This window comes from Pseudophryne corroboree, chromosome 7 (genome assembly GCF_028390025.1).
Source record: "Pseudophryne corroboree isolate aPseCor3 chromosome 7, aPseCor3.hap2, whole genome shotgun sequence".
Taxonomy (NCBI): Eukaryota; Metazoa; Chordata; class Amphibia; order Anura; family Myobatrachidae; genus Pseudophryne; species Pseudophryne corroboree.
This window is the reverse complement of record NC_086450.1, coordinates 382,879,357-382,899,189: the sequence shown is the minus strand read 5'-3', so window position 1 is coordinate 382,899,189 and position 19,833 is coordinate 382,879,357. Positions and strand designations below refer to the sequence as shown.

The 19,833-nt window shown below is 43.6% G+C and overlaps 1 protein-coding gene across 1 annotated transcript; it reads right to left on the bottom strand.

Annotated features, from left to right (window-relative positions):
* Positions 1–11,923: 11,923 nt before the first annotated feature.
* LOC134943752 (speedy protein 1-A-like) lies at positions 11,924–17,668 on the bottom strand. Its single transcript, XM_063932413.1, has 7 exons — positions 17,512–17,668; positions 16,937–17,020; positions 16,415–16,527; positions 14,986–15,127; positions 14,387–14,555; positions 13,704–13,927; positions 11,924–12,281 (listed from the first exon to the last, which is right to left on the bottom strand). The coding sequence occupies exons 1-6, from the start codon at positions 17,520–17,522 to the stop codon at positions 13,730–13,732; spliced, it is 717 nt and encodes a 238-aa protein (XP_063788483.1). The 5' UTR covers positions 17,523–17,668; the 3' UTR covers positions 11,924–12,281; positions 13,704–13,729.
* Positions 17,669–19,833: the final 2,165 nt, after the last annotated feature.

The window sequence follows — 19,833 nt, the reverse complement described above, 5'->3', positions numbered from 1 at the left end:
TGTATTGCAGTTTGGTTGTAGTTACGCTCATGTTGAGTTAAGTTCAGTCAGTCTGTGACTGTTGTTGGTCATGCCGTTGCATGCGTTGTTGTTGAATGCCATGTTGTACGGTGTGTTTGAGGTGTGAGCTGGTATGTATCTCACCTTTATTAAAAGAGTTAAATAAATCCTTTTCCTCAAAATGTCCGTCTCCCTGGGCACAGTTCCTATAACTGGAATCTGGAGGAGCGGCATAGAAGGAGGAGCCAGTTCAGACCCATTTAAAGTCTTAAAGTGCCCATGTCTCCTGCGGATCCCGTCTATACCCCATGGTTCTTGAAGCATCCCCAGCCTCCTCTACAGACTAAGAGAAAAGGATTTACCGGTAGGTATTAAAATCCTATTTTTGCCGCCCCTGCAACGCTCCGTCTCCACCTAGGAATCGGAGCGATACCGCCACCCCCCTCCCCGCCCCGCAACCGCCTCTGCCTGATTGACAGACAGAGGCAATCACATTTTCTGCTGTCCCCTGCAGAAAATGCGGGTGCATGCGCAGGGCAGGCGCTGCGTCCGCATCTTTTTTGTAATCTTTGTGGTTGGATCCTGAATTAGGCCCTATATTGTTAACGATGTGCGCTCCTGCGGGTTGTTAACGATGTGCGATCTCTTTAGTTTATAGTTATACATTGAAATCCAAAGATATCGGGGAAGCCTGCATATTCCTGGGTGTGGCCGGGTGACGATATCGTTCAGTGTGTATGAACGATCTAGTTTTCGGTAGAAAAAAATCATATAATATGCATCGTTTAGTGTGTACCCAGCAATAGTGAAAGCCATTAATGGAAACTTACAGTATTTACTAAACAGCCACAAACACTTTGTTACATCCAAAGCACAGCCAGCTTTCTCATGCAACTACTGTAATTCATTGCGTCGTGGGCTTTTTAAACATCTCCAGCCTGAAGACACACATACATTTATTATTATTTATCTTCTATGTAGCTAAGAGGTAATTAAATCCTAAGTTCTTAATCAGATCTAGCTTATAAGCAATTATTATTGCAAGCTTAAAATGTTATCATTAGTATTGCAAGCATATAGTGATTAGTAGAGAAATCTATCTAGCTGATTTTTACCACTTGCTTTCACTATAATCACATAAGTGATGTGTATACCATCCACTAACACAATATTCCAAATCTGAGGGTTATTTCCTGACGACCACAGCAATATTAGATGGGGTAAAACTTTAGCACAATGTCAGCAGGTTACAGACCAGTCACAGGTTATACCCCAGGTCACAGAAAGTCACACAAACGGCAGTGTCCAAACAGCAGATCCAGGACTCCTAACACTAGCCACCTCCTGGCTTATTACCTGAGCAACTATTTCACCATCTATAACAGTCAGCGGCACTTGGGGATTTTATATAGCATATATATGTTAGATCAACAAGTCACAAAAATTATCCATCCCCTTGTCAAGGTGAAAGATACATACAGTGAACCTTACCCCTTAAACAGTGTAGGAAGAAAGAGAATGCCCGCTGAGTGAGGTCTCGGGATGCCAGACCATGCCTGAGACATGCCCAGCGAATCCTGTCAGGATGACGTCATCATGCTGGCAGCGGTCGGTTGACTAGGCAACCTGAGATGCCCTTATGTCGAATGAACGTCAACCCTATGGACACAGAAAGACAGTGCAAAAAGGACTCCAGGTTCCACAACAAAACAAACACCATAAAAGTAAACACCATACAGGTAAAACCCATAGGACTAATATAAAGCTGCCCTAATGTCAAATAGGGTAACAAAGGAGAAGATAAAGAAACAGGACAGGGATGACAAAATACAGTTTAGATATGCTCCAAGTTAAAAATAATTGCAATGCAAAAAAGGCTTAAATGATACGAGGAACCTTAGATATCAATAGACTGCGGAGGGTAATGGGATTTCTCTGACGTCCTAGTGGATGCTGGGGACTCCGTCAGGACCATGGGGAATAGCGGCTCCGCAGGAGACAGGGCACAAAAGTAAAAGCTTTAGGATCAGGTGGTGTGCACTGGCTCCTCCCCCTATGACCCTCCTCCAAGCCTCAGTTAGATTTTTGTGCCCGGCCGAGAAGGGTGCAATCTAGGTGGCTCTCCTAAAGAGCTGCTTAGAGTAAAAGTTTTGTTAGGTTTTTTATTTTCAGTGAGTCCTGCTGGCAACAGGCTCACTGCATCGAGGGACTTAGGGGAGAGAAGTGAACTCACCTGCGTGCAGGATGGATTGGCTTCTTAGGCTACTGGACACCATTAGCTCCAGAGGGAGTCGGAACACAGGTCTCACCCTGGGGTTCGTCCCGGAGCCGCGCCGCCGACCCCCTTGCAGATGCCGAAAAGTGAAGAGGTCCAGAAACCGGCGGCAGAAGACTTTTCAGTCTTCATAAGGTAGCGCACAGCACTGCAGCTGTGCGCCATTGTTGTCAGCACACTTCATAGCAGCGGTCACTGAGGGTGCAGGGCGCTGGGGGGGGCGCCCTGGGCAGCAATGATAGTACCTTATTCTGGCTAAAAATACATCACATATAGCCCCTGGGGGCTATATGGATGTATTTAACCCCTGCCAGGTCTCAGAAAAACGGGAGAAGAAGCCAGCCGAAAAGGGGGCGGGGCCTATTCTCCTCAGCACACAGCGCCATTTTCCCTCACAGAAATGCTGGTGGGAAGGCTCCCAGGCTCTCCCCTGCACTGCACTACAGAAACAGGGTTAAAACAGAGAGGGGGGGCACTTATTTGGCGATATGACTATATATATTAAAATGCTATAAGGGAAAAACACTTATATAAAGGTTGTCCCTGTATAATTATAGCGTTTTTGGTGTGTGCTGGCAAACTCTCCCTCTGTCTCCCCAAAGGGCTAGTGGGGTCCTGTCCTCTATCAGAGCATTCCCTGTGTGTGTGCTGTGTGTCGGTACGTGTGTGTCGACATGTATGAGGACGATGTTGGTGAGGAGGCGGAGCAATTGCCTGTAATGGTGATGTCACTCTCTAGGGAGTCGACACCGGAATGGATGGCTTATTTAAGGAATTACGTGATAATGTCAACACGCTGCAAGGTCGGTTGACGACATGAGACGGCCGGCAAACCAATTAGTACCTGTCCAGGCGTCTCAAACACCGTCAGGGGCGTTAAAACGTCCTTTTACCTCAGTCGGTCGACACAGACACGGACACTGACTCCAGTGTCGACGGTGAAGAAACAAACGTATTTTCCTTTAGGGCCACACGTTACTTGTTAAGGGCAATGAAGGAGGTGTTACATATTTCTGATACTACAAGTACCACAAAAAAGGGTATTATGTGGAGTGTGAAAAAACTACCTGTAGTTTTTCCTGAATCAGATAAATTAAATGAAGTGTGTGATGATGCGTGGGTTTCCCCCGATAAAAAATTATTGGCGGTATACCCTTTCCCGCCAGAAGTTAGGGCGCGTTGGGAAACACCCCTTAGGGTGGATAAGGCGCTCACACGCTTATCAAAACAAGTGGCGGTACCGTCTCCAGATAGGGCCGCCCTCAAGGAGCCAGCTGATAGGAGGCTGGAAAATATCCTAAAAAGTATATACACACATACTGGTGTTATACTGCGACCAGCGATCGCCTCAGCCTGGATGTGCAGCGCTGGGGTGGCTTGGTCGGATTCCCTGACTGAAAATATTGATACCCTTGACAGGGACAGTATTTTATTGACTATAGAGCATTTAAAGGATGCATTTCTATATATGCGAGATGCACAGAGGGATATTTGCACTCTGGCATCAAGAGTAAGTGCGATGTCCATATCTGCCAGAAGTTGTTTATGGACACGACAGTGGTCAGGTGATGCAGATTCCAAACGGCACATGGAAGTATTGCCGTATAAAGGAGAAAAAGACAACGTCTTTTCAGCCTCAGTCCTTTCGTCCCCATAAGGGCAAGCGGGCAAAAGGCCAGTCATATCTGCCATGGGATAGAGGAAAGGGAAGAAGACTGCAGCAGGCAGCCCATTCCCAGAAACAGAAGCCCTCCACCGCTTCTGCCAAGTCCTCAGCATGACGCTGGGGCCGTACAAGCGGACTCAGGTGCGGTGGGGGGGGTCGTCTCAAGAGTTTCAGCACGCAGTGGGCTCACTCGCAAGTGGACCCCTGGATCCTACAAGTAGTATCCCAGGGGTACAGATTGGAAATTCGAGACGTCTCCCCCTCGCAGGTTCCTGAAGTCTGCTTTACCAACGTCTCCCTCCGACAGGGAGGCAGTAGTGGAAACAATTCACAAGCTGTATTCCCAGCAGGTGATAATCAAAGTACCCCTCCTACAACAAGGAAAGGGGTATTATTCCACACTATATTGTGGTACTGAAGCCAGACGGCTCGGTGAGACCTATTCTAAATCTGAAATAGTTGAACACTTACATACAAAGGTTCAAATCAAGATGGAGTCACTCAGAGCAGTGATAGCGAACCAGGAAGAAGGGAACTATATGGTGTCCCGGGACATCAGGGATGCTTACCTCCATGTCCCAATTTGCCCTTCTCACCAAGGGTACCTCAGGTTCGTGGTACAGAACTGTCACTATCAGTTTCAGACGCTGCCGGTTGGATTGTCCACGGCACCCCGGGTCCTTACCAAGGTAATGGCCGAAATGATGATTCTTCTTCAAAGAAAATGGACGATCTCCTGATAGGGGCAAGGTCCAGAGAACAGTTGGAGGTCGGAGTAGCACTATCTCAAGTAGTTCTACGACAGCACGGGTGGATTCTAAATATTCCAAAACCGCAGCTGTTTCCGACGACACGTCTGCTGTTCCTAGGGATGATTCTGGACACAGTCCAGAAAAAGGTGTTTCTCCCGGAGAAGAAAGCCAGGGAGTTATCCGAGCTAGTCAGGAACCTCCTAAAACCAGGAAAAGTGTCAGTGCATCATTGCACAAGGGTCCTGGGAAAAATGGTGGCTTCTTACGAAGCGATTCCATTCGGTAGATTTCACGCAAGAACTTTTCAGTGGGATCTGCTGGAAAAATGGTCCGGATCGCATCTTCAGATGCATCAGCGGATAACCCTGTCTCCAAGGACAAGGGTGTTTCTTCTGCGGTAACTGCAGAGTGCTCATCTACTAAAGGGCCGCAGACTCGGCATTCAGGACTGGGTCCTGGTGACCACGGATGCCAGCCTGAGAGGCTGGGGAGCAGTCACACAGGGAAAAAATTTCCAGGGAGTGTGATCAAGTCTGGAGACTTCTCTCCACATAAATATACTGGAGCTAAGGGCAATTTACAATGTTCTAAGCTTAGCAAGACCTCTGCTTCAAGGTCAGCCGGTATTGATCCAGTGGGACAACATCACGGCAGTCGCCCACGTAAACAGACAGGGCGGCACAAGAAGCAGGAGGGCAATGGCAGAAACTGCAAGGATTCTTCGCTGGGCGAAAAATCATGTGATAGCACTGTCAGCAGTGTTCATTCCGGGAGTGGACAACTGGGAAGCAGACTTCCTCAGCAGGCACGACCTCCACCCGGGAGAGTGGGGACTTCACCGGGAAGTATTCCACATGATTGTGAACCGTTGGGAAAGAGCAAAGGTGGACATGATGGCGTCCCGCCTGAACAAAAAACTGGACAGGTATTGCGCCAGGTCAAGAGACCCTCAAGCAATATCTGTGGACGTTCTGGTAACACTGTGGGTGTACCAGTCGGTGTATGTGTTCCCTCCTCTGCTTCTCATAACCAAGGTACTGAGAATTATAAGACGTAGAGGAGTAAGAACTATACTCGTGGCTCCGGATTGGCCAAGAAGGACGTGGCACCCGGAACTTCAAGAAATGCTCACAGAGGACTCATGGCCTCTGCCGCTAAGAAGGGACTTGCTTCAGCAAGTACCAGGTCTGTTCCAAGACTTACCGCGGCTGCGTTTGACGGCATGGCGGTGGAACGCCAGATCCTAAGGGAAAAAGGCATTCCGGAAGAGGTCATTCCTACCCTGATCAAAGCCAGGAAGGAGGTGACCGCAAAACATTATCACCACATGTGGCGAAAATATGTTGCGTGGTGTGAGGCCAGGAAGGCCCCACGAAGAAATTTCAACTCGGTCGATTCCTGCATTTCCTGCAAACAGGAGTGTCTATGGGCCTCAAATTGGGGTCCATTAAGGTTCAAATTTCGGCCCTGTAAATTTTCTTCCAGAAAGAATTGGCTTCAGTTCCTGAAGTCCAGAAGTTTGTCAAGGGAGTATTGCATATACAACCCCCTTTTTGTGCCTCCAGTGGCACTGTGGGATCTCAACGTAGTTCTGGGATTCCTCAAATCACATTTTAAACCGCTCAAATCTGTGGATTTGAAATATCTCACATGGAAAGTGACCATGCTGTTGGCCCTGGCCTCGGCCAGGCGAGTGTCAGAATTGGCGGCTTTGTCTCACAAAAGCCATATCTGATTGTCCATTCGGACAGGGCAGAACTGCGGACTCGTCCCGTTTCTTCCTAAGGTGGTGTCAGCGTTTCACCTGAACCAGCTTATTGTGGTACCTGCGGCTACTAGGGACTTGGAGGACTCCAAGTTGCTAGATGTTGTCAGGGCCCTGAAAATATAGGTTTCCAGGACGGCTGGAGTCAGGAAAACTGACTCGCTGTTATCCTGTATGCACCCAACAAACTGGGTGCTCTTGCTTCTAAGCAGACGATTGCTCGTTGGATTTGTAGCACATTTCAACTTGCACATTCTGTGGCAGGCCTGCCACAGCCTAAATCTGTCAAGGCCCATTCCACAAGGAAGGTGGGCTCATCCTGGGCGGCTGCCCGAGGGGTCTCGGCATTACAACTCTGCCGAGCAGCTACGTGGTCGGGGGAGAACACGTTTGTAAAATTCTACAAATTTGATACCCTGGCTAAAGAGGACCTGGAGTTCTCTCATTCGGTGCTGCAGAGTCATCCGCACTCTCCCGCCTGTTTGGGAGCTTTGGTATAATCCCCATGGTCCTGACGGAGTCCCCAGCATCCACTAGGACGTCAGAGAAAATAAGATTTTACTTACCGATAAATCTATTTCTCGTAGTCCGTAGTGGATGCTGGGCGCCCATCCCAAGTGCGGATTGTCTGCAATACTTGTACATAGTTATTGTTACAAAAATCGGGTTATTATTGTTGTGAGCCATCTTTTCAGAGGCTCCGCTGTTATCATGCTGTTAACTGGGTTCAGATCACAGGTTGTACAGTGTGATTGGTGTGGCTGGTAGGAGTCTTACCCGGGATTCAAAATCCTTCCTTATTGTGTACGCTCGTCCGGGCACAGTATCCTAACTGAGGCTTGGAGGAGGGTCATAGGGGGAGGAGCCAGTGCACACCACCTGATCCTAAAGCTTTTACTTTTGTGCCCTGTCTCCTGCGGAGCCGCTATTCCCCATGGTCCTGACGGAGTCCCCAGCATCCACTACGGACTACGAGAAATAGATTTATCGGTAAGTAAAATCTTATTATAACTCGCTAGTAATGAAGGGAGACTCAGAGTAAAGAAAACAACTACAACATATATGAGGAAGATGTTCTTATAGTAAGGTTAAATTAGCCTAATGTAACCAACAATAACGCCAGGCTTAAACATATCCATACGGGCGTCTCCATTTACACAGTTTACCGGCTGCTGCAATGATGTAATCCCACCGGTATGCGCTGGACAAGTTTCAGGCATGGTCTGGCAATCCCGGACCTCACTCAGTGGGTTTCCTCTTCCTTTTCTACACTATTAAAGAGGTAAGGTTCACTGTATGTATCTTTCACCTTGACAAAGGGCCGTATAAGTCGAAACGTCAGTTACTATTTGTGCTGATCTAATATATTTATCCTATATAAAATCTCAGAGAGCTGCTGACTTTTTTTCTGAGAGTGCAGTGCCCTTCCCAGGTGGCACTGGAGTTATAAGCTTCTCCAGTGGAGTGCTGGACTGTTTACTACGTGTGTGTGTGTGTGTGTGTGTGTGTGTGTGTGTGTGTGTGTGTGTGTGTGTGTGTGTGTGTGTGTGTATATATATACATATTTAGGAATGGGGAGGGGCAAAGCATATTGTTGCACGTGGGCCCACCACTCTCTAGTTCCACCACTGGCTGAACCATAGGGTATTAACACTCCAGTACTTTGGCAATTAACAATATTCAGTATGCCTTCTAGTAAATTCTCATCCTGAAAGGAACTTGGGGTAGATGTATGAATTGTCAGTATGCGGGTGTGCTGATACCACTTCTCCCCCATATATTACTGTGCGGTGCACCCCTATCATTGTTGGGGCAATGTATGAACGGTCAGTGGCACTGACAGTTCCGACACCTGAGGCTATTAATTACGACAGCTGCAGTTGTCATTGCCCCATTCACAGCCATTGTAGTGACCCTGCCGAGAGGAGAGACACAGCGCATCAGCACCAAGCTGATTCTTGTGTTCTCTAACAAGGATTGCCGGAGGGGGGAGTTTTCACTTCTCCACTTCGTCAAACGGGATGTTAATACATCTCTGTGTATCTTCTATATCGCCTAAGAGGCAAATCAAGAAGTACTATAGTGACACATATCATGCCACTATTATACATCTCCCCCTAAGATTTATCAAGACTGCCACTGTACAGGGTGCATTACGGGTGTAGTACTGCTGACCGGCGGTCAGGAGACCGGCGGTCAGCTTACCGACGCCGGGATCCCGGTAGCATACCAACGCCGGGTTCTATTCCCACTCTATGGGTGTCGTGGACACCCACAAGTGGAAATAGTCCCTGTTGGTCGGCATGCCGACCATCGGGATAGTGAGCCGTCGGGCTGGTGGAGGAGGTCATGTGACTGTCGGTCAGCTGACCGGCGGTCACATGAATACCACCCTGCATTACACCTGGTTCTGCAGTGGCTGGTTTTATTGATTTACTGCAGAACTCGTATCCTTTACTTGATTCTGCAGCTGCAGTTGTTGCATTGTGTAGATGTTTTTTTTTTTAATTATTGTTTATCCATTGCCACCTATTATGAGAGGCCTTTTGGACCAAAGAAAGGCATCAGATAAGCATGTATGAGATAATCAGCCTTGTGCACTAGAGATGAGGTGAGCCCGCCATCTCTTCAGAGCTCTCAGCAGCTGCTAGATATGGCAGTGCAGTGTTAAATGGTCTGGCACACAGGTATCTGCCACCATGCATTGATATGTACTATAGTGTGCTGGCAGCCTGCAATGACCGACACCATACAGCCAGCACAACGGATCCCAGGTAATAGAGGAGATGTGGACAGGGGAGAAGGATGTAGGAAAAAGGAGGAGAAAGATGGGTATCGGGAAAATGCATATATGATCTGCACTTACCCAATTACACTCCAAACTGTATTTTACTCACACTCAGGGAATGTTAGTTTGAAATATTACAACATTTGTTAAGCCGGCCAATTACAGCAAAGTCATCACTTCTGGCCAGTAAGAAAAGAACTGATAATGTAACATAGAATCAGAATCAGCTTTATTGGCCAGGTGTACTCACGTACACTAGGAATTCTTTGTGGTACAATGCATCGCCAAGCAGCAACATGAAGGAGGAATACATAGTATAAGAAGGGGGAATAACATAGCATACATTACAAACATTACACATATGAGTTCATACTGCACATTGCAACTGTACAATAGACTTGACATATTATACATGTAAGACTAAAAACAAAGGCTGCTTGGCAGAGCAGCACCGAGGCAGCCATCCGCGGCGCCAACTAGAACACAAACAATGCACATAATATAGAAGATTTAAGTATTACATCAAAAGATAAACCTTAAATCTTCTGTATTATGTGCATTGTTTGTGTTCTAGTTGTGTACAAGGATAGGATGATGGAACCCAGAAGTTACCACAGGTGGAGAGTTTGGACAATGTGAATAATTACAAAAACCTCCTTTATAGGATTCTATGCTCAGGGTGATCTGCATGTTGGAACATATTTTAATGCACCCAAACCTATTACAGAGCAAGCAGGCAACCAGGTAGTTCTAACTGAGCTGTGAATAAACAGGTTGGACTATCAGCGGGGAAAGAGGGGCCATGTAGCCTATTGCTGTAGTGCATGGGGAAGGGGAGTTATTATACAAATACAAAGCCCTCAACCACTCCACTCCCATCTACAACTCTGACCTTATCTCCCTTTACACTCCCACCCGTTCTCTTCGCTCTGCTAATGCACGACGACTCTCCTGCCTACTGATTACTTCCTCCCACTCCTACCTCCAAAATTTTTCACGTGCTGCTCCATTTTTCTGGAATTCCCTATCTCTCACCCTTTGGACTCTCCACCTCTCTACAAAACTTCAAACGGGCTCTCAAGACCCACTTCTTCCCCAAACCCAGCCAAATCTCATCCTAACCCTCTGTTCCACGCGATCTATGTACCCCATCTGTGTCACCCCTGTCTGTCTACCCCTCCCCTTTAGAATGTAAGCTCTCACGAGTAGGGACCTCTTCCCTCATGTGCTTATCCTTTTTCTTACTTTAATAATCCTCAACTGCCCAAATCCAGCAGTCTTCTGCCACCTGATACTTATTCCAGTGTCATCTGCTGATGTAGCTATGTTTATTTACCCCGTCCGTACTTGTCCTAAATTGTCGTCAACTGTAAGTTGCTGTTTTACTGTTTTGATTATTTGTTTATGTACTCTGTAATTGGGCGCTGGGGAACCCTTGTGGCGCCATATAAATAAAGGATAATAATAATAATAATAATAATAATAATAATAAAATATCTGCAATGGGATTAAACATGTTTAAAAATGAAGGTAATGGCTCATTAATTAACAAACTCGATAGACTCATTATTGGGTATGTTTCTTACTATAGTCAGAAATGAACTGTAGATGTCTTGTGTGTTTCATATTCTGATGGAACTAACAGGCGCCAGTGATGCTACACATGTTGTGACCGTCATGTATGGCAAAGTTGGGCATTATCCCCATTGTCTGGCACTCACACTGAGCAGCAGAATGGGCATGTGTGACCAGCATTACAGGCCTGGCAGACACTGGTAACCATAAGGATTGTGTTTTGCAGCAACACGTTTGCCATATCAGGCTGTACACCCTGTAGGAACCGCACTGCTTTCATACGCAGATGTCATAACCAGCAACTTCAGAGAATTGTGCATTTTTCTGTTTTTTAACCATAACAAACTATTAACTCAGAAACACACAAATAAATGACTACAACAAAATATAAGATTAACTATAAATATAAAATTTATTATAAAATATGTGATTTTATGTTATTTATTATATGAGATATTGAAATATATATTAAAAACTAGGTTTTTATTGAATTAGTGTTTAATAATGTATATATTTAAAAATACTAAATGGCTATACTATCATTTATTATACTAAAATGATTTGCATTGATTATTAACTACTTATATGTGATTTTATTTTTGTTATATTATTACCTCAAAAGTATCATTGCAACTATGTTTTAATGGAATTGGTGCTTTATAATGAAATATATATATAAAATACTAATTACTATTTTAATTTATAACTATTCTAGACTTATAATTGATTAGAAACTATTTATGTTATTTTATTATATTATATTATTAACTGAGAATTGTAATAAAAAGTAAGCTCTAACTGCATTAGTGTTTAATAATAAGTTATTAACATACTAAGGACTATATTATAATGTATAAAAATTGTATACTGTATTTACAATTTATTTTAAACAACATATTTGATTCTATATTATATAATATATTATTATATATACTAATATGTATATGTTATATATTATATTGTTAATTTCAAAAGTTTTAGAAAAACTAGGTCTAAATAAATAAATGCTAAATAATAAAATATATACTTAAAAATACTATTGCCTATATTATCATTTATAACTATTACATATTAATAATTTATTTTAAAATACTTATGTTTTTTATTATATTATTCAGTTAAAATGATATAAAACTATAGAAATATACAAAGTAGTCAAATATATAGAGATATTAACTATACATTACAATGTAACTCTAGCAGTTACAGCCTATCACTCATGGAGAGTGTACAGCAGCACTCAGGACAGACAAAACCCCCTATGGTGGAAACCTGCGAGGAACCATGGCTGCTGTACTGCCCTTCCTCTGGGCATACTAAAGGGACTAATGTAAGTAACAGTGTTGTGGTACTATTGTGTGGTGTAGTGTAGTGTAGTGTATGTGGTGTAATGCTCTTCTTCATTCCTCGTCTGGTCTGCTCTTCATTTCTTCATCCTCATTGGTCAGGTCTTCATGGCTCTAAGACAGATATAAAACAGATATACCAGTTGTCAGTACACAGAAAGGGTAATTACCAAACTGCAAAGTGTAACAATCAGTGCAAATACTCTTGTGCCATCACACACCTACTTTGTGCAAGTGTGCTTGCCTAGCTGTACGGGGAATGGAGATGCAGGACAGGATGGTGGCGTGCTCAGCGATCCATAGGTTTGCCATGGCAGGAGGTGGGTAGATTAGGCACATGAGTACATACACTGTGTAGTGTCACTCTGGGTGCTGGTACTGATCAGTGAGGAGGCATACAGTATTTACATTTTAGAGGACAAATTTTAGACGTGATGTATTGTTAAAGCTACTGTAGCCTAGTGATATATCACGTCTAAAATGTGACCTTCACTGATCACCTACCTGCCCCTAAAGTGACACTAATTGTGCAGTGGGATTATATAAATACAGTATAGGGGAGCAGGTAGGGAATCCACAGGGGCGTCCCCTCCTTTTGGAGAGTGCACACATCCACTTGTTCTCTTTACACTATCAGAGAAGATATACAGCCTGATTATAAGAGTGGGTTATTATTGTCATTTGCTAAACATCGTCCACCTTCCAAATACTTATAAAACATTATGTAAAAGTTAATTGTACAGAATGTTTTTACTTGTTATACCTGAGATGTGAAGGAGAGAGGCTTCAGCCACATGGGTTTCCATATATTAGACCCAAACACATATATAAATAATTTCAGGTGCTAATAAAGAAATGTGACCATTAAAGTGAAACAGTTATTACTAAAACGTAATAGTGAATTTATAAAGAACCACAGCAATATGATCCAAAAGGATGTGTGTCCGGTATGTCACCTTATAACCATAAATAATAGGATCTGTGGTATAATATGTGATTAGATGTGGCAGATAACCACACCAGGCACACTAATTATTAATATGCATTTAAACATCAAACATGAAGCATATAAAATATTATAATTTAAGATCAAATAAATCTCATATACTAATAAAATAATAGACATAAATAGCGATAAATATTAGTAAAGTATCTCTTATAAATAGTTATAGGTTGCTAGTGTATTATAGCACAGATCCTTTTATTTTATTTTATATTATAGAACCAGGCAATGTTAGAGTGCTGATTAGTGTTATCCAGGCAAGCACAATGTTTTCATATCTAGCACCCGGAACTTCATTCAGTCATCTGTCCGGGCAGGAGATTAATAATGAATTTCTTTCTGTGGCAGAGGTGGTCATACCTGCATTACATGTCCCCTGTACCCAGACAGGATCTTTCCTACACTTCTGAGCTCACATCTGATACTGTTATATTATTGATGAGTAGTTTGTAATTGTCACATATGAAACAACTTAATAAGACAACGTGGACTAGGAACAATAATATTTTCTGTTCCATTCACCCTCTACTCACCGGAGATGTTTACTGGACAGTGACCTTTAGAATGGTCTCGGTCTCATCTTCTGTCTGGCGGCAGATGTTATTTCCGACCACTTCCCACTTGATTGTAGAGGGCTGCTCTCTGGGCCTCGTATCTGGTACTCCTGCCAGTGCCTATGGTACCAGCGTACGGCCCAGCCGTGGTGTAATGGCCGAGTCCTCATCCAGGCCCAGTGAAAAGGGTCTTCCGCCATGACCTATAATGATATAAGCATCGATGAAACCATTTTTTTCAACAGACCCAGTGTACATATTTGGTGGGGAAGGAGTGGGGTGCGTCAGGTAGAACTTAAAACCAATTTCAGCTGTCATACAGCTTAAATGTCCTGTCATATGCAACATTTATATGCAATTACTTACGAAGTGGGCGATTCCATTTGCTGTCTCTGAACCTTTCTTTCAAATAAAAATATTTTATATAGTAACACATAATATAGGCATTTAATATAATTTAAAAAAAAGTTTTCTTTTGGACTCCAGACAAAAACCAAAATCATAGAAAGTGAGCTGCAGAACTGAGCATGCAGTAAGTCTCCACCCTGTACACTACACACCCATTCCCCCCATTATACAGTACTATATCCAATGCTGTATAGTCTAACTTTTATATTTACTGCCAGGTCCAAATACGTCTCCTATCCCTTATTACTACTAACCAGATCACAGGTGGCCCGATCCACCACGGCTCTGAAGTCCATCCTCCTCAGCAAGCTGTCTCTTCTCTGATGCAGGCGATTCATCTTTGTCCTCCACGTCCAGCCGAGGGCCCAGGGGTAGATCTCTCTTCTGAATGCTTCGTCCTCTTCTACCTGGTTTGCCAAGAACCTGGAACAGCACATGGACAGTTAGTAAGCAACAGTGTACATATAATATAATAAGAGACAGTAACTAGAACATACATCAGAAGAGACATAAGGTGATAGGAACAGAAATTGGGTTAAGCCAGTTTGCATGAGGCTGTATGGAGGAGTCATGTAGATGACATAATATGGACTTGTGGATTAGCTGTCAGCACTGAGAGGTCAGTTTTTACCTTCATGCTAAATTTGACTTTGTTTGAACTCTCTTCTCTCTTGTGACTTGGTGCTGTGTCAATCTGGTTTTAACAGTGGTTTACCTGTCTATGATTCATATTTCACCTGTAATAATGCTAACAATATGTTCCAGTGCTGGTGTACGTAAGATGGAGCCTGCTAGCGCTATGGGAATGGGGTAATTGTAAGAGAAGATTATAAATGATCCATGAGATACTTACAGGGCGGCAAAGAAATTCTTCCGATACTCCTCCGTCTTCAGGCCTGCCCGCTTGTAGTAGACAAGTACCATAGCAAGGAGGTACTTGTCAGATGTCCTCAGGCCGGTGTCTTCGAGAAGAAAGTTTTTGATGTGGTCGTCCTCTAAAATAGATAATAATAACTCAGCCAGGATAGTCTATATTTACCTTTATATTAGGTCAGAACCCTCTGTACTGACTTGTAAGAGAGTCTATAGTCTACAGCATTACATAAGGAGCTTATTGCCCCCTCAGTGTAGTACACACTATACACTTTGTGTACCAGGGACTGAGCAGTCTGCAATATGGCGGCCACTTTTATATTCCATCTCTTACCACAGATACATATAATATACATAGTAATGTCTGTTTACCAAGCTGCTGTATATTATATAATTATCCCAATCTGCAGTAACTAATATAGGTAATGTATATTCTAACTGCACATTTGTATCACACACTATAATAAGTGACATTTATTCTCCTCACAATATACACATGTGTAGCACTGTAGTTTTGTGCAGATGTTATGATTCTGCCCCTTGTACATACAATGGATCATGTGCATTTTATGTGCTTATTGGATTATTGGTAAAGCTCATTATTACAGATTCCTGATTATGATTAGTTTCATATCAATCTTTTTATTAATTGCAAGTTGTACACTATATACAAGGTAAAAGTAAGGGACCATTGGGTCTTCATTACATGGGTCACAATTTGATATTTTGGAGTGACTACAAACCCCACAGTAATGCAATGAGTCTTATATACATCACTTCCACTGCACTCTGATATAATAATGTATCACCTCTCCAACTCAGTACAGACACCGGCATCTATACTACAGTGTCCTGATGGGGTGTGTTATATGTCACACAGGTGAGATTGTGCGTCACCCTATTACATGTACACCTCTAATTATCTCATTCTGCAAATCTAATTCCTGCTCTGACTTTTGGGAATAATATAATGTGCACTCCTAATGACTGCCTGCACTGAGCATGTAACACTCTTACTGTACTAGGTCATGTACTTTCCCTTACACACAGGTGTAATACACAAGCACAGGTGCTCATGGTAGGTGAGGACTCAGTCTGTCCCCAGCTGTTCATCAGTGCTCTATGGAAGATCTATGGATGGACAGTCAGTAATACTCTTATCACTGCAGGGAAATAGGTTGCTGCACCATCCAGGGAACAGGCTTATGGGATCAGGACAGGAGTCCCTGAGCTGATCATTCCCTATATACCAGAGGATGTCCACAGATAGACAACACATTTACAGCTCTCTAGAACATTATTACTTACAGGGGTTGGCCTGTGTTGTCCCTATAACTATGAATAAAAGGGGAGATAGGCTGTGACAATACATGTACATCAGATACAGTGATATGAGCAGTATGGCTTACCCAGGATGTCATAAAAAGCCACCCGCTCCTCCCGCTGCAGGAAGGGAGCCTTCACCTCGCTGACGATCCGTCCTCTTCTCCATTTGCAGGGGCTTGGAGATCCAGATGATGAGCTGGGAGGGGAAAGCGAAATCACAGTTTAGTAGATGCTACAGGATGACGTATCGCAGTACAGATCTGTTATGTGTTACTGTTTTCTGCACAATGTGTGATTATTATATAATATCTATGCAGAGACAGATATCTGCCCAACTTTTATATCATCCACCCTAATTTGGTGACAACACACCCATTTATAGCCCTATTTATTGTCATTCTGTCACTTCAGGCAGCTGTCAGGGCACTGCAGAAAGAGGCCCATGTATGTCTCATGTAGAAGGACACTGTCATCTCCAGCACAGGGGGAATTACTGTGTTACAGATGTTATTAGCAATATGTGTAATATTACCCTGTAACACTATCTATATAATGTATAAGTACTTTTACTGTGTATCTGTAATAAGATAAAATAGTCCACTTACTGCTCTTCTCCATACTGTCCGCATGTCCCTCTCTTCCTCTTCCACTGGTGGTACTGGGAAGAGGTGGAAGGACCGGGAGATGACCTTGATGGGAGGAAGATATATGTAACAGAATTACACCTCCATTTCTGTACATTGTGTCTCAGTCTTACTGCATCTCAGCTATAGTCACTTCTGTACCCCGTCTAGTATAATCTTTATTACTGTCACCTAACGCTGTCTGTTAAACATTGGTATAAAGTTGTGATACGCTGAATTACATTCATTTTATCTATACTTTCCATATGTTAATAGTCCTCAATACATCATATTTTATTGATGACAATTAGTACAACTGACCTATTGGCAGAAGATGAAATACTGTATAATAAACTCAGGGCTGAGGCCGGGACATCAGGGTGTTCTATCTCTAAACTTATCCCCATTTTAACAATTAAAACTACCTGTCAATACATTATTTGTAGTAATAATATAAACTTATCATTAACAGACATTCTGCATCTCTTCCCCAATCATATCCTGTCTCTCCCTATATAGTACATACTGGGTCTCACTACACAACACTCGCTGCTCACCTGCTGTCCATGGATCCTGCTCACTTACTTCTACAATAAATAAGAGAGATGTAAAAAAGCACTAAACTTACTTTCAATAACAATAAATATACAAAGTCTAATATTGCTAAAATGAAATCTATTATAAAGTACAAATTATACAGTATTTGTGCTACATTACTAATCTACTAAATAAGATAATAATGGTAATATAAATAATTAAAGATGATTTAATTCTTAACTGTTAAAATCTAAATATATATGTGATATAAATATAGAAATTAGATATGGTTTATAAAAAAAACTATGGTAAACTCTTCTGTATATATATAGAAAGCTAGGAATAATAAGTAAAGAAGAATATAACAGCTAGATAAATAAAGAAATAATCAATAAATAAAGAATATAATAGCTATTTTCTATATATTATATGAATTTCGCATGAAACACAAAGGATATCGATGGCCAATCCAAATGGGGAAGTCTCTGCTGCTGCGTCCTCTCCAACCGTCACATCCAGTTTGAACAATAACTGTCATCTCTCGGCACATGCCATGTCCTACAGTGATGATGTCACCGCTTCCTGGTCACCTGCACACAGCTCCCACCTGTATCACAGCATCTTCTCTGTACATATAGGGGCTCATTCATCCTGGGTTTGGGCTGAGTGTGATCTTGGATGGGGATTTATAGGGATTAATCTCTTAACCACTTAACTAACGATTTTTTCCCCAAAAAAACTGCTCCAAAATTGTCAGGTTTTTTTTTATGAGTGAATCAGATGAAGAACATGAATTTGAACCCTATCCAAAATGATTTCAGTATAAAAAAAAAAGTTAAAAAAAAATATATATATTTTTTATTTTCCTAAAAAATTATACATTTTTCCCAAACATCGAAACATCGATCAGGAACATCGCGACCATCGGAACATCACAATCATCGTGGCTTTCATTTTGAAAGCCGGTACAGCCTCCAGGTACACAGGGGGAGTCTAGGGGTGGCTTGGGGGGGTTAATTTTCACTTCCCCAGCGGCTGCTGCAGGGGGGTTCCTGCCGTGCTGACCGATCAGCAGTGATCAACATCACGACAATCAGTAGGGGAGAGTGCAGAGAGGCAGTGGGACCTTCCGGTTCCTCTGACAGCAGCAGCGGAGGGAAGTTTCCCTTCCCTGCCCCTGCTAACACTGTCTATCTGACTGGTCGCATCCTGTGCAACCAGGTCAGATAAAGCACTTGCAGGTATGGTCGCAGTGGTTGCAGGCAAGTGGTTAAGTATAACAGGAGTCAGGGTTACAGCAGAGTAACCTGTTCAGATTTTAGTAGCAGCCGCTCACACACCTCTATGTAATGTGGTAAAGAGACACTAGGGCAGCCTTTTTCAAGTGGTGTGCCGCAGCACTCTAGTGTGCCGCGACCAGTTGCTAGGTGTGCCGCCGACCGCCAGAGGTTCCCACTGCACAGACCCGCTTGCCGCCAGCCATCAAGACCTGCCATTGGCCATCAGAGACCGGCAGCCCGCCAGACAGTCCCGCAGCAGCCGGCAGCCAGATATGTAAGCCTGCTTGGCCAGCACTGCACTTCCGTTCCGCAACATCTGGCCCATGACCTATGAGTCACCAAAGGTCACGGGCCGCATGTTGCGGAACAGAAGTGCAGCTCTGGCCAAGCAGGCTAACATATCTGTCTGCCGGCTGCTGCGGGCATATCTGGCACCGCATATCGCGTTCCCGCCCACTCACTCACTCCTGCTCTGTGCTGCCTGCTGCAGTCCAAGCATGAAAAATAATTATGGGGGCTGGGGGCAGGTGTGTGGCATTAATATGGGGGGCAGGTGTGTGGCATTAATATGGGGGAGGCAGGTGTGTGGCATTAATATGGGGGGGGGCTGGTGAGTGGAAATTTTAGAGTGGGGCAGGTGTGTGAAATTACTAGTGGGGGGGGGGGCAGGTGTGTGGCATTAATATGGGTGGGGTAGGTGTGTGGCATTAATATGGGGGGAGCTGGTGAATGGAATTTTTAGGGGGGGGCAGGTGTGTGAAATTACTAGGGGGGGACAGGTGTGTGAAATTACTAGGGGGGCAGGTTAGTGGAATTACTAAGGGGTGGCTGGTGTGTGGCATTACTAAGGGGGCAGGTGTGTAGCATTGCTGGGGGAGGGCAGGTGTGTGGCATTAATATGGGGGGAGCTGGTGCGTGGAAATATGAGGGGCATGTGTGTGGAATTATTAGCGGGGCAGCTGTGTGGAATTACTAAGGGGGTCAGGTGTGTGGCATTAATATGGGGGGAGCTGGTGTGTGGAAGTATAATGACGGACATGTGTGTGGAATTAAAGTGGGGGG